This window comes from Cynara cardunculus, assembly GCF_001531365.2.
Source record: "Cynara cardunculus var. scolymus isolate 2C chromosome LG 3, CcrdV1, whole genome shotgun sequence".
Lineage (NCBI taxonomy): Eukaryota > Viridiplantae > Streptophyta > Magnoliopsida > Asterales > Asteraceae > Cynara > Cynara cardunculus.
The window spans coordinates 2,499,477-2,512,996 of NC_037530.1; the positions used below are offsets into that span (position 1 = coordinate 2,499,477).

General features: G+C 33.0%; 3 protein-coding genes across 3 annotated transcripts; 1 reads left to right on the forward strand and 2 right to left on the reverse strand.

Moving 5' to 3' along the window:
• Positions 1-4,024: 4,024 nt before the first annotated feature.
• LOC112508589 lies at positions 4,025-5,041 on the reverse strand. The gene has a single exon (XM_025113258.1). The coding sequence runs from the start codon at positions 5,039-5,041 to the stop codon at positions 4,025-4,027; it is 1,017 nt and encodes a 338-aa protein (XP_024969026.1).
• A 1,678-nt stretch (positions 5,042-6,719) lies between these two features.
• On the forward strand, positions 6,720-8,116 carry LOC112508591 (cysteine-rich repeat secretory protein 3-like). The gene is made up of 3 exons (XM_025113259.1): positions 6,720-7,503; positions 7,888-8,007; positions 8,109-8,116. Exons 1-3 carry the CDS (start codon positions 6,720-6,722, stop codon positions 8,114-8,116), a joined length of 912 nt encoding a protein of 303 aa, XP_024969027.1.
• A 1,047-nt stretch (positions 8,117-9,163) lies between these two features.
• LOC112510110 (probable peroxygenase 3) lies at positions 9,164-12,911 on the reverse strand. The gene is made up of 7 exons (XM_025115411.1): positions 12,894-12,911; positions 12,700-12,836; positions 12,377-12,526; positions 11,674-11,759; positions 11,223-11,317; positions 11,003-11,128; positions 9,164-9,467 (listed from the first exon to the last, which is right to left on the reverse strand). Exons 2-7 carry the CDS (start codon positions 12,830-12,832, stop codon positions 9,314-9,316), a joined length of 744 nt encoding a protein of 247 aa, XP_024971179.1. The 5' UTR covers positions 12,833-12,836; positions 12,894-12,911; the 3' UTR covers positions 9,164-9,313.
• Positions 12,912-13,520: the final 609 nt, after the last annotated feature.

The window sequence follows — 13,520 nt, forward strand, 5'->3', positions numbered from 1 at the left end:
GAAGGGAATTGGAGCTGACGGTTTCTTCTCCTGAATTCGGAAGAAATATTTAATCCAATAAATAATTATTTATTTATTATAAATAATTATAATTATAATGAAATTATCGTGGAGTTGGATGAAATGGACGGTCAAGATGGCGATATTTACGCAAATCTCTTTTTCAAGATTTATATATTTATCGTGTATGCATACAATACAATACAATGGGCTTCGATTCGCCTGTTTCATTTGCTTTATCCATAAAAATAAAGAAAAAGAAAACCACTTTTAAGGGGTTTAAAATAACTTATTGATTTATTTTGTTATGATATTAATAATAAGTATTTTTTAATGTTTGAATAAACAGTTTATACCGGTAATAATGAATTTTTAAAAAAGTTAAATCATTCTAATTTATAATTTTTGAATAAACAGTTTATACCGGTAATAACTTATTGATTTATTTTAGTTTTTGTAATTAATTTTTTAATATAATTTAAGTTAGATTTAGTAACGAAATAGTTTATTAATAATATAATTTTTTATAAACATAATTAAGTATTTTATTATAACTCATCTATTATCTTAATTATTTTTTAAATTTTTATATTTAAAATTTAAAGTTTATCCCATATTTGATTATGTAAATTTCGTTTTCTTTGGGTGATGGTGGAAAAGTTGACAAATAAGTCACCATTAGTGCCACTCTACAGAACCGGGTGTCCGATCCTTAGTTGCACGAGCTCAAAAATGAAGATTTAATAAGTTGTATTTACTTGTAGTTTTAAATTTTAAGTAATATACATCAATAAACAATACTTCATGGATATGAGTTTTAATTTTTTTTTTGTCAAATACTTTATGATATAGTATAGATAATCACATGAAAATCTTTTGATTTTAATAATAAAAATAGAATCTTAAAACGTTTTTGGAAATTTATATCACTTTTTCTAGATAAACTGATCAAGTTTTAAAATCTTAGAGCAACTCCAACAGTTATATTAAAATAGAGATTTTGGAGGTGTTATATTCTTTACTCTAACAACTATGTTTGATAAAAAATCTAAATTATCTGAATTTATATTATCTATACTATATTATAAAACATTTGATAAAAACTATTAAAAACCACTTTTTATACGTAAAGTACTGTTTACTAATGCATATTACTTAAAACTCAAGATTGCAAGTACATTGTGCGTAGGTACAACTTATTAAAGCTTTATATCTGAATTTGTGTAACTAACTGCAGATAAATATATAATAAAATACAAGATAAACATCTTATTTTAAATATAAAAAATCTAAATATAATTAAGATAATCATTGAATTCTATAAGAATACTTAATTATTATTTTTTATAAATGTTATATTATTAAACCAAAAATAAACTATTTAGTTACTAAACTTAAATTAAATTATAGTAAAATAAATAAATTAAAGAAATTACATAAAAAATGAGAACTTTTAAATAGTTGATTAGATATTAACATTGATATATTTTTTTTCAAATTTTTATATATTTAAATTTATGTTTTATTCAAAAATATAATCATTATTGCTTTATTAAAAATACATAAAATTGTATTATTACATCTACATAGACAAAGAATAAAATAAATCATTAAAATCGATATGTATCTAGCTGCATTGCGCGAGTATCCTTCTAGTTATATTATAAAACACTTAAGTTGTACCTTCTAAAAACTCTTAATTTTTCAAAAGCATACGTATTATAAACATTATTATATGGGTGCCCGCACAATATAGCGAAATATATTTCAATATTAGTGTTCCGTTTTATTATTTATCTATGTCGATATAATACAGTTTTTAGTAGTTTTAAGAAAGCGATAATGTTTATATTTTTGAATAAAATATAAATTTAAATATATCATAAAATTTTGGGGAAAAAATATATCTATATTAGTATCAAGTTTACTATTTAAAGTTATGGTTTTTTGTGTAATTTCTTTAATTTAATATTTTATTTATAATTTAATTTAAATTTAGTAACGAAGTAACTTATTTATTGTTTAATAATATATTTTTATAAAAATAATAATTAAACCAAAGGGCCTTTGGCCTAGCGGTGTCATAGCCCTTGGCCTTCTAGGAGGTTAGGGATTCAAACCTCACCATAGGTGAGGAGGGGGTGTCTAAGTTTATTTGTTGCATTTGTCATATATAAATATTATATACTTCAAAAAAAATTAAATATTTTGTTATAACTAATGATTATCCTAATTATCACTTCACAAAACCTGTTCTAATTTACTTGAAAACCGTTAAATCAATGGTATCATTCAACTCGTTAATATTTTGACGCGTCTTGACATGTTTGATCGTCAAATACTCTTCCCATATTTGTAATACCTCTACGATTGAACTCTTCATATGTTTCAAGTTTTTTGTTGTATACGTGACTTCAAAACATCCTTCCAAATGCAATAACGTGCGACATCGTGTGCGACATCGTATATCAGTATTAGTTGATTAGCAGTTCTAAGTCGATTTTGTCAAAAGAGACTCACTAAGGCCACTGACACTGCTAGAATACATAGTAAACTTGTTGATAAACTTGGTCATTGATAATATATCGGAAACTTTCAATATTACCAACAAACTTCAGATTAAAAAAATATTGTCTGGATAAACTTCATCCATAGTAGTATGATTGTCAGAAATCAGTCATCAAACCCAACGTTGTTAAGTGTGCTTATGGGTTGGGGGTTGAAGGCATTTGAACAACCCAAACCAATGTTGGCAGCTTGAAAATTTTCAACTCAACCCAACCCAAACAAAACTGCAACCCAACCTAACTCGTTCGAGTTGGTCGGGTTGGCCAGGTTGTTCTTAAACAAAGTAAAATCAATATTGTGAACATAAAAATAAAGAAAACATTCCTTGAAATACAATTAATCATTCAAAAGAATATACAAGTTTATCAAATACTTAGGTATTACATATAACTTTCTCGTAATGTCCTCATTAAAGAGAAATATAAACCATAAGGGTAGTGCATGATTAGTTTAAGCTTGAGCTCCAAAGGTTAAAAATATCTGGAGGTCATAGGTTCAAATCCAAGGAGGAATAAAAATTCCCTTGTGGCCACGGAGGTTCAAATGCGGTGAAACCGGACTACCCATATAAAGCAGGTGGTCGCTTTGTGATTAGTCGGCTCGTATAGCAAGTTAGATATCCAGATTAATTTAAAAAAATACAAATAATTTTAGAGAAATCACTAAAACTTTCAATGGGTTATCGGGTTGGTCGGATTACTTTGGGACCTTCTTTTGAAAACTTATGAAATTGTGATAATATTGAGAATTTGTACATCATGTGTTATTTTATATGATTTTTTCCATCTAAAACTAGGATTTAAAATATTGATTAACATGTATATATGTTTCACATGTACTTGGATCATAACGTGAAACTTTTTGACGTGTCTGTGAAATAAAAAATACACGTAAAAAAATTCCACAATGTGAATCGAATACATATGAAATAGACACGTTGTGAAACAAATATATGTTAATTAATAAATTAAATACTATAGTTAGACAAAAAAAAATTATCTTAACTTTCAACAATATAATAAGATAATAACAAAAAAGAAACGTATGCATTAGGCTGATTTTTTTTAAGGATATAATATTATATACGGCAAATGCAACAAATATACTCACTTTTTCCTCATATTTGGTGAAGTTTGAACATTTGACTTATTAGGAGGCCAAAGACTACGATACCGCTAGATCAAATGCCTTTTGGCTCCAAGTTGAACAATACAAGTACAAAAATATATTTCACGACACCATTCGTCACAAAAGGTTGCCAACATTTTACATGACCATTTAATGACGCCTAGCGCGTCATAAACATGTTCTAGCCATCGAAAACGTGCACTATGACACTCGGTTTTTGGTTTTTGGTTTCGGTGATCGGTTCATATCGAGATAAAACTGGCTCACCCGACCTGATCATGTGGTTTTCGTAATGTAACTTATTTGTCCCTAGGGTTCGAACCATGGTTCAAGCCTTCGGTTTTCTCTTCTTCCTCTTAGCGGGTTCGTTGTTCCCACATATGAAAGAAAATTCCTTTCCTTTAATGTTCCCGAAACACGAAAACAATCCTCCTCGTCCTCGTCCTCCTTTTTTCCTCCGTTGCTCGTGGTCGTAAGATATCAATCTCCGATTATCCACCACTGGAGTTTTATCATTCATCACCGTATGCCGCCACTTCGCCACCATCGCATTTAGATCCTTCTTATCATTCCGTGGCTCACGCTCCACCGTCCCAGCACTAAAAACGTAGCTCTCGATATCGTCCCCTCCTGTCGAATACATCCCGTTTTTCAACGCTGCCACCACCTCCGAAGGCAAAGGCCGCATCATCGAATTAACCGACCCAATTTGCGTCACGGAACACCCACTCATTGAACGACTCAAAACCCGTCGATCACCGTCACCATCACCACCTTCATCCGCTACCGAAAAATCCCCAAACTTTGCCGTCCTTTCGCTTCTCGATCTCTCAAGCTTCTTCTCATCGTTCATCTTCCGATCCTCGTCATTCTCCAATACACCGATCTTCCCGATCGGATCACGAGAAACAACATTCCGACCAACGTTATCATTCGAACGATCGATTAGGTTAACCCCAACGTTCAAAACCCCTTGTAAAATACCCGTTGGCCTACGCAATTGAACGGTAACCGGTCGATGATTCTTCGATCTTCTCTCCACGAGATTGCTTACGATAACCTGAGCGGATCCTACGAGAAAATCGCGTAACCAACCGACGTTGTAGATCTCGAAGGTAACGGTGGTGGTGGTGTCGGAAATTGAGAAACTCCGATCGAGATTGAAGACGAACTTATGATCCCATTTAGGGTTAGTGTGGCCGCCGTGATCAACTTGGGTGGTTAATTTGTGATCGGGTTTGAGCCAGGCGACGGCGTAGGTGGTTAGATTTCTGGCGATTGGTGGGAGGTCGTGGCCGGAAATGAGGGTGATTTCGAGGCGTTTTGATCGTGGTCGAGACGACATTGCCGCCGTTGAAGCACTCCTAATTTAGTTGAGGAATGAAACGGTATCAATTGTTTTATAGATCGTTCTGCAACGCATTTTTTTATTTGAATTGAAATAATTTTCAAATAAAAATATCTTCATTTCGAAATTCCATTGGATTATCGGTGGCGGAGACGGTGGGAGGTGGTGCCGGAATGTGGCTCCGGGAGAGGGGAAACGTAGATCGGAACCCGATTGGTTTCATCTTTTCCTTTTTCTTTTTAACGTAAATTTAATTGGTTGAAAATTTTCCATTTTTTTAGAGTAGATCAAGTTTTTATTTGTTATGGTTTGTTAAAAAATGTTAATTTCATTTGAGAAGTAATAAGTATTTAAGAAATAGATAACCGATCTTATCCTTCATTTCATTAAAATTAGAAGGATACTAGTACAATGCAGCGAGATACATCGAGACAATATTTTGTTTATTTTGTCGATATAATACGGTTTTATGTGATTTTGAGAAAGCGATAATGTTTTTATTCGTAAAAATCTGGAAATATATATATATATATATATATATATATATCGATATTAGTATCAAATTAATTTTTTTAAAAATTCTCGTTTTTTATGTAATTTTTTTAATTTAAATTTTTTATCATAATTTAATTTAGGTTTAATAATAAAGTAATTTATTTTGGTTTAACATTATAATATTTATAAGGATAATAATTAAGTATTAACTCGATAATTATCTTAATTATATTTTAGATTTTTTATATTTAAAATGAAATGTTTATCCTCTGTTTGATTATGTTATCTGCAGTTAGTTACACGAATTCAAACATGAAGCTTTAATAAGTTGTATTTACGCACAATTTACTTGTACTCTTGAGCTTTAAGTAATATGCATCAATAAAGAGTATTTCATGTATAAAATGTGGTTTTTAACAGTTTTTGTAAAATGCTTTATAATATAGTATAGATATAGATAATATAACATTTTATAAAGATAATAATTAATTCTTCTGTTAGAATTTAATGATTATCCTAATTATATATTAGATTTTTTATATTTAAAAATGAGATGTTTATCCTGTATTTGATTATGTTTATATGCAGTTAGTTACATGAATTCAGATATGGAGTTTTAATAAGTTGTACTTACGCACAATCTACTTGTAATCTTGAGTTTTAAGTAATATGCATTAATAAACAATATTTTACGCATAAAAAATGGTTTTTAAGAGTTTTTGTCAAATGCTTCATAATATAGTATATATTTGCGTTTTTAATTGTGAAGCACCGGATAATTCATCGCATCTTATGCGGAAGATAGAGAGCTAATTTTATAACTTTTACAAATAAGAGACAAAACAGGTGCATATGAATTATATGTTCATATCTGAATCCATGTAATTCACAAATGAACTATTTAACTTATTTACATATGAACTCGTCTGATTCATATATGAAATAATTAACTTAGATTTTATAAGATTTGAAAATGTTATATAAAGAATAGCAATTAGTTTGAGTTGGGTGGGAAAACCCACACATAAAACCATCAACTCCAACAGTATCTTACCCATAAACCAAAAATTTGCAAAAGCAACAAGCTTGAATCTTGAAATCTTGATCTTGAATCTTGAAATCTTGATCTTGATCTTGATCTTGAATCTTGAAATCTTGATCTTGGCATCCCGTCGATCCGATGGTGTTGAAACAACGTAAAATCCTCCATTTTACGCCATCGGTTCTCCTCAACCTTGCGTTACTGATCTTTGTTTCATCAGATTCCGATATTGTTTCGCACTACACCAACTTCGTTTACAAGAAATGCCGAGACGAAGCTCGCATTCCCCAGAATTTGGTGTCATCCCTCCTCCAAGAACTTGTCAAAAAATCCTCGGAAACCAAGTTTTACGAAACCGTTATGGGTGACGACACTTTTTCGGTCTCTGGCGTGTTTCAATGCCGAATGGATCTCACCGACGACCATTGTCACACTTGCATATTGAATGCCATCCCAAGATTATCATGTGGTTCGAACTTTCTGGCTAGGGTTCAGCTCAAAGGTTGCTACTTGAGTTTGCAACCTAAACCTGAACCCAAGCCCGAACTTGATCTTGTGCATGAGGGTGGCAAGATCAATGGTAGGGCTTTGGTCAGCACCACATTCCTTCAAGAAGATTACTTGCAACACAAGAAATGCGGTCAGAGGAGAGCGCGATTCCACAGTTGGGAGGAAGTTCTAAATGCGGTTTTTGAGGCGATCGTTGGGTGTGTTATGAGTAGTCGTGATGGGCATTGTGTGACGAAGCTTGAGGGGGTGTACGCGATGGGGCAATGTGAGGGTAGTTTGGAAAGGTGCGAGTGTGGCAAATGCGTAAATAACGCGTTTCAAGTGGCCCGGGATGAATGTCGGGGATCCGATTCGGGGGAAATTTATTTGGAGAATTGCTTTGTTAGTTTTAGTGATAACGAATCTAACGAGGGTGACAGGAATCCTTCTCGAGGTACCGTCACATATACGTATGTTAAAAACTTTTTAACTTTCGAGAGAAGTCTTTTGCAACGGAATGTGGCGTCGTTAATCATTTTCTTCACAAATTGCATGCCAAATTAAAAAAGCATCGCCGCATTGTCCGTCACAAAAATGAAAAAAACCGTCGCAAAAAAATATGTAACAGAAATTATTTGCAACACTTTCTATTTATGCACCTTTTGTGAGTGCAAACTACCCGAAAACAAGTAATTTACGGCAAATACAACTTATCGACATAATTAGAGGTTTAGCGACACCCCTTGTCGCAAAAGACATTTTCTCGATAAGATATATATACAACTTCTCGAGCCTTTTGTTCGATTTCTTTTGACAGAAAACGACGTCGCAGGTGGTTCGGCAAAGTCGGTAGCAATCGTTGTGGGCGTAGGTGCTGCGTTAGCTCTATTATCCGCCATTTGCTATTGCATTAGATCTTCCACGAGAAAACACGACGGTTAGTTCGTTCCAACGAGTTTGACGATAACTGTTCCGCTTTCGAAAAAACAAGGTGAAGATTTAAAAACGTAAATTGAACATATCGTAACTTTGGTGCAGATTGGTGAAGACGATACAGGGTTTGAACGTCTTGCTGGCTTTTTTAAACGACTGAAACTTGTTCAGAAAAATTTGGATACCAAAATGAAAGTTCTAGAAGTACGTTACCAAAAAGATGAATCAAGTTAAAGTACGTTATTTTTTCATGCAATTTGCATCTTTAATTTTTTTTCTTCTAAAAGTTGGTTATAACCACGTCTATTGGAATATCTCAATCTAACGATTTTGGATGGTTCTTTGATTCTTTTTTTTTTTCGAATGTTCTCTTGATCTCACTTACGATTATTCATATCTATACTATATTATAAAGCATTTGATAAAAACTTTTAAAACCCATTTTTTATACATAAAATACTGTTTATTGATTTATATTACTTAAAATTCAAGATTACAAGTAATTTTGCATAAGTACAACTTATTAAAGCTTCATTTTTAAATTCGTGTAACTAATTGACAGATAAAAATAATCAAATACATGATAAACATCCATTTTAAATTTAGAAACCTAAAATATAATTAAGATATTATTGAGTTCTAACAGAATATTTAATTATTATCTTTATAAAAAAATATTATTAAATCAAAAACAAATTTTTTATTAAATCTAAATTAAATTTACAATAAAATTTTGAATTAAAGAAGTAAATAGTTAATTTGATACTAATATCGACTATTTTTTTTTTCAAATTTTTATGATATCTTCAAATTTACATTCATTCAAAAATAAAAACATTATTATCGATAGAGACAGTTTAAACACTAAACATTAAAATCGAGATTTATCTTGCTGCATCGCACGAGTACCCTTCTAGTATGTCTTTAAAGGGTATAAACAGTTGTAAACATTCAAAGTATATGTCCGAAACGATAATAAGACGATATACAGAGATGACCCTAACCACGTATTTTCAAACATAATTAAGATCGTTAAACAAAATTTCGTGTTTGGTGACGATCCACGACTAACTTGAAACATAACTATAAAACTACCCGTTAACGTTGATAAGGTTCATCGTTGTTTTACGACCCTAAGTAATCCTAAAACTTACAAATACGACTAGAAATTGTTTATTATGGATAGAATACGAGAATGAACTAACGGAACTCCCGGATACAAGATGTAAGATCGAATAAATAAATCTGAATCATAATAAGCTGGCTAAATACAAGATCATAACGAGGGAAAGAACGACTAGAAAGCTTAGTCATGTCGTTTTACCGACAACGCCCTTTTGCATCTTCGCGCAATGCTCGAATAAACTTCCGTCATAGCACCGTCTTACCGATTCTTTCGACAGAAAGCCTTCTGAATCCTTTGCGAGCATGTAAAGAACTCCCCATTCCAACTTGCTCGAAATCCTATACGTATAAAAGTTAAAACGAAACATATATACACTACGAAACAGGCTTCATTTGCGACTCAAAGATATCACTAAAAAGACGAAAGATGTTGCATTTTTATTTGTGGCAAGAAAGCGTCGCCTAAAAGTCGAGTCGCTAATAGTTTTACGACCCTCCTTTTGTCGCTACAGTACAAGTTAACAAAAACATTAAAATTAAAGTGTTTTCTAAAGGTGTGTTTGGGACGCAAATAATACTTAAGGATGTGTTTGGTGTCCAGACAAGACAAGACAAGACAAGACATGACAAGATAAAACAACTGTTCAACGTTTGGTAAAATAAAACTGGACAAAACAGAACAAGTAGAATGACCAATTTACCCCTAATGAGTTGTTTATAATTAATTTATGTACTTTATTAAATTATAATAAAATAATTAGTTTTTATAACAAAATATATCATTTGAAAGTTTCGTCAAAACAATTAAAATGATGCCAAATAAAAAGTTTATGGAGTTTTCAATTTTTATTTTTATCTCTTTTCTACATTATTTTTTATTATTAATATATAATAAATTACATAAATAATTAAAATATAGAAATCGTATAAAAAAATATTTTGAGGACAATAAAATGAAAGTTTAAGAAACATAAAATACAATAATTTTTTTTTTTAAAATGAATAAAATGTAAAAAGGAGACCTATTTGATGTTTTAGGAGAGAATTAAGTTTTATTCTGAATTTATATTGGTAAAATATAAGTATGTTCCACCTTATTTCACCATGTTCCATGGGGTAGAGGTGGAACAGACATGTTCCACTCACTCTGTTCCACATAAAGTTATGCCAAACATGGGACAGAGATCTTTGTCTTGTTCTGTCTTGTTCTGTCTTATCATGTCCAGTGTACCAAACGCACCCTAATAGGACTGGATTGAACAGGACTGGTGCGAATGAGGTACGTGGGTGAAAGAATTGTGAAAGGTTTTATGGTTATTATAATTTGACATGGATAGTTTAGTAATTTACTCAACCTTATCCCATCTTCATAATTTTTGTTCCACCTATTTTGGTTGTCCTGCTCATTCCCGGACTGTACCTAATGTTGCATCAAAATTAAACGTGGGATAACAAGTTTTTGTTATTCCCTTCTCGTCTTAACCCACGTATCAAACGCACCCTATGAAATACATCTCTCTCAAATCCGTCATTTTTGTTCATCGTGATGATTTTATAAGAGAAAATTTTGCAGGACCCTTTAAAAGCGACAAAATGCATCATAAAATAATGACGGATGTGAAAAAATCCAACTTTTAGCGACAGAAAATTCCGTCATCAAGTTTTTCTACCGACATCATAATAGAAGCGGAAATTATAACCGAATGTAACGTACTCAACTGAGACATGACACTAAAGGAAATAATTTATGCCGCGTTTAAAAGCAATGAAATTTTGAGAACCATGTTTCGTCATACGCGACGGATTCCTACTTTAGCGACGAAATACTTCGTCACAAGATACGATAATGAGTTTTAGGGAGCGAATGTGAGTACCAGCCAAAGAAATCAAAGGCATTGCGACACCCATCGGTCATATCCCAAAGCTCTTTGAAGTTGAGCTTGTCGGGTTTGGTGTGAGCGTATTTGCTGAAAATGTTCTCGAGGTTTGCCGGAACAAACCTGCCAAAAAAAGGCATCATTTTTTACTTTTTGCTTATTACGCCTTCGTTAGCGGTCAATTTGATCGATTAAAAAGTAAACGAGCTTTTCTCACCTTCCTTCAGTATCATAAGTCGAGGAATCACTTCCATGCTTGGCCTTGTGTATGTTCTTTATGTAAATTGGGAAGAAAGGCGACGGCAACCAAGTCTACGACGAGAGAATCAGATCAAACGATGTTGCTTTGACGATAATGAGAAGAAAGCATAATATAAAGACGCTTACGCCCTCAGTTCTAAGAACGTTGGTACTGAAGAAAACGAACCCAGTAAATCCTACACAGAGGAAGGTCTAAGGATGGTAAAATATATGCAGACCTCTTCTCTATCCCACAGGATAGAGAGGTTGTTTCCGTCAAGTCTCAAACGAATCCAACAAATCCCGCATGGAGTAGATTCTAAGGAGGATAAAATATACACATACATTTCCTCCACCTCGTGAGGTAAAGAGGTTGTGTCCATCAAGCCTAAACGACTTATATGCTTTTTTTAAAGTCTTGGACTTACGGGTAGAGTGGCATAACTCATAGCTCCGTGAACAAGCACCGTGAAGAACAAACAACCGAAGATATTGAATCCGAGATCGCGAAACCCTGATAAACGATAGTATTATTAATCAAGTCATTGCCATTGCAATTGGTTAAATCGTCATTCGTGTATATGTTCATATATAGTGTGTAGCTAGTTGTGCCAAGGGCACATCGGTTTCTTGGGGCGTGTTTGGTATGCGGACAGGATTGGACTTGTGGGTGAAAGAATTCCTAGACGTTTTAGGGTTTTAGTTTGATATACGTAGTCTAATAATTTACCAGTTTCATCTTCCTGGTTTTTTGTTCCACCTATTTTGCTGGTACAGAAAAAATGTACCTTTGTCCCACTTAGATCTCGTCGTGTCCTAGACCACTGTCGCATCAAACATGGGACGACAAGTTTTTGTATTGTTATGTCTTGTCCTGTCCGACATGTAAGGATTCTTTTCTTATTTATTTGTCGAAAATCAATCCTTATGCTTCTGTGTAAGTATTGACTAAGGGGGTGTTTGGGATTGCTTATTTGAAACAACTTGTGTTTTTCTACAAAAGTCCTTATCAACTTATTATAAGATAGAATGGTTTAATTTCTTCAAAAAGTGAATTTCAGTTATAAAATAACTAAAAAATGAAATCATCTATCAGTTCTGGCTATTTATATAAATTTCTCCAAAACTTGCCTTTAAAGCTTTCCCAAGGATAGATGATGCCATTATCGTCTTGATCAAAGAAGGCTACATGCTGCTGAAGAACCGACATGTTATGGTGCTTGTGGCCCCATGTTCCATTCACGTTATCCGTATCTGGTGCAGCCACCGCTCGAGCCAAATCTGAACAACACGATTTCATCCAAAATCGCAAAATTAAACCACATAATTTGATCCCTAGATCATTCGAATCGCAAAATTAAGCCACAAATTTGATCCCAAATCATTCGAATCGCAAAATTAAACCACAGATTTGATCCCAAATCGTGCAAAAATTGAAGAAACGATTAACATACAAGGTTTAGGGAGCTTGGTGTCGAGATCAGATCGGACTTTTCTATGGGAAGTAAGAGGAGCTTTCTCGGCGACGGTTAACATGGCGTCGGCCGCCGCCTTCATCGATTGGGTTCCGCCTGCATTGTCTCCCATGTCACTGAGATTGAGATTGAGTGTGAGTGTATAAAGTGATTGAATCACTGAAAAATCTTACCATTTTAATGTGGTTTTTGCGTTGGAATCGGATGGTTTGTTGATCTGATTTTGAAGATTTCACTCGGAGATCTCATAACCTCCAACCCTATTTTCATGGTGTCCCTAGTTTTACTTGCATGTGTTCATGGCCATAGTTTTTATTATTATTGAATTTTTAATAAAAATATATTTAACTTACACCTTGTTTATTGGGTAAGAAACCGTTTACGAAATGCTTACCAGGTAAGTGTTTACCAAGTCACATTATTTTACGGATGAATATTTCAATGACTAAGAATCTTACCCGATAAGAAGACCGATAGTCTTACCCGGTAAGTGATGGCGACGACTATTACCACGGTTAGCGTTTACCGGGTAAATTATTATATACAATGTCGTTTTGGTGGACTCAAATCTTACCCTGTAAGTAAACCATAGTGTTGAATTTTACCGGTAAATGCTTACCAGGTAAATGTTTAGGTAACCCCTAAGTGTGCATCAAGGTTTTTGTTAAGTGAAGACACCTTATCAAAGGTCTATAAAGTCATGTGTTTTTAGCTGAATTCCCCCGTTTTGATGGATTTTTAAAGTTCTTTTTGTTGATTTCTAAATATATTTAAGTTTTTTGGTCATTTTTTTAATTGAT

Excerpts from the sequence above, each read along its gene's own strand:
- LOC112508589 (XM_025113258.1), bottom strand. The coding sequence starts at position 5,041 with ATGTCGTCTCGACCACGATCAAAACGCCTCGAAATCACCCTCATTTCC.
- LOC112510110 (XM_025115411.1), bottom strand. The coding sequence starts at position 12,832 with ATGGGAGACAATGCAGGCGGAACCCAATCGATGAAGGCGGCGGCCGAC. Across the intron at positions 12,527-12,699 it reads CACCAAGCTCCCTAAACCTT|ATTTGGCTCGAGCGGTGGCT; the intron begins GTATGTTAATCG and ends CGTGTTGTTCAG. Across the intron at positions 11,760-12,376 it reads TCCTTGGGAAAGCTTTAAAG|GGTTTCGCGATCTCGGATTC; the intron begins GCAAGTTTTGGA and ends ATCGTTTATCAG.
- LOC112508591 (XM_025113259.1), top strand. The coding sequence starts at position 6,720 with ATGGTGTTGAAACAACGTAAAATCCTCCATTTTACGCCATCGGTTCTC. Across the intron at positions 7,504-7,887 it reads TGATAACGAATCTAACGAGG|AAAACGACGTCGCAGGTGGT; the intron begins GTGACAGGAATC and ends TTCTTTTGACAG.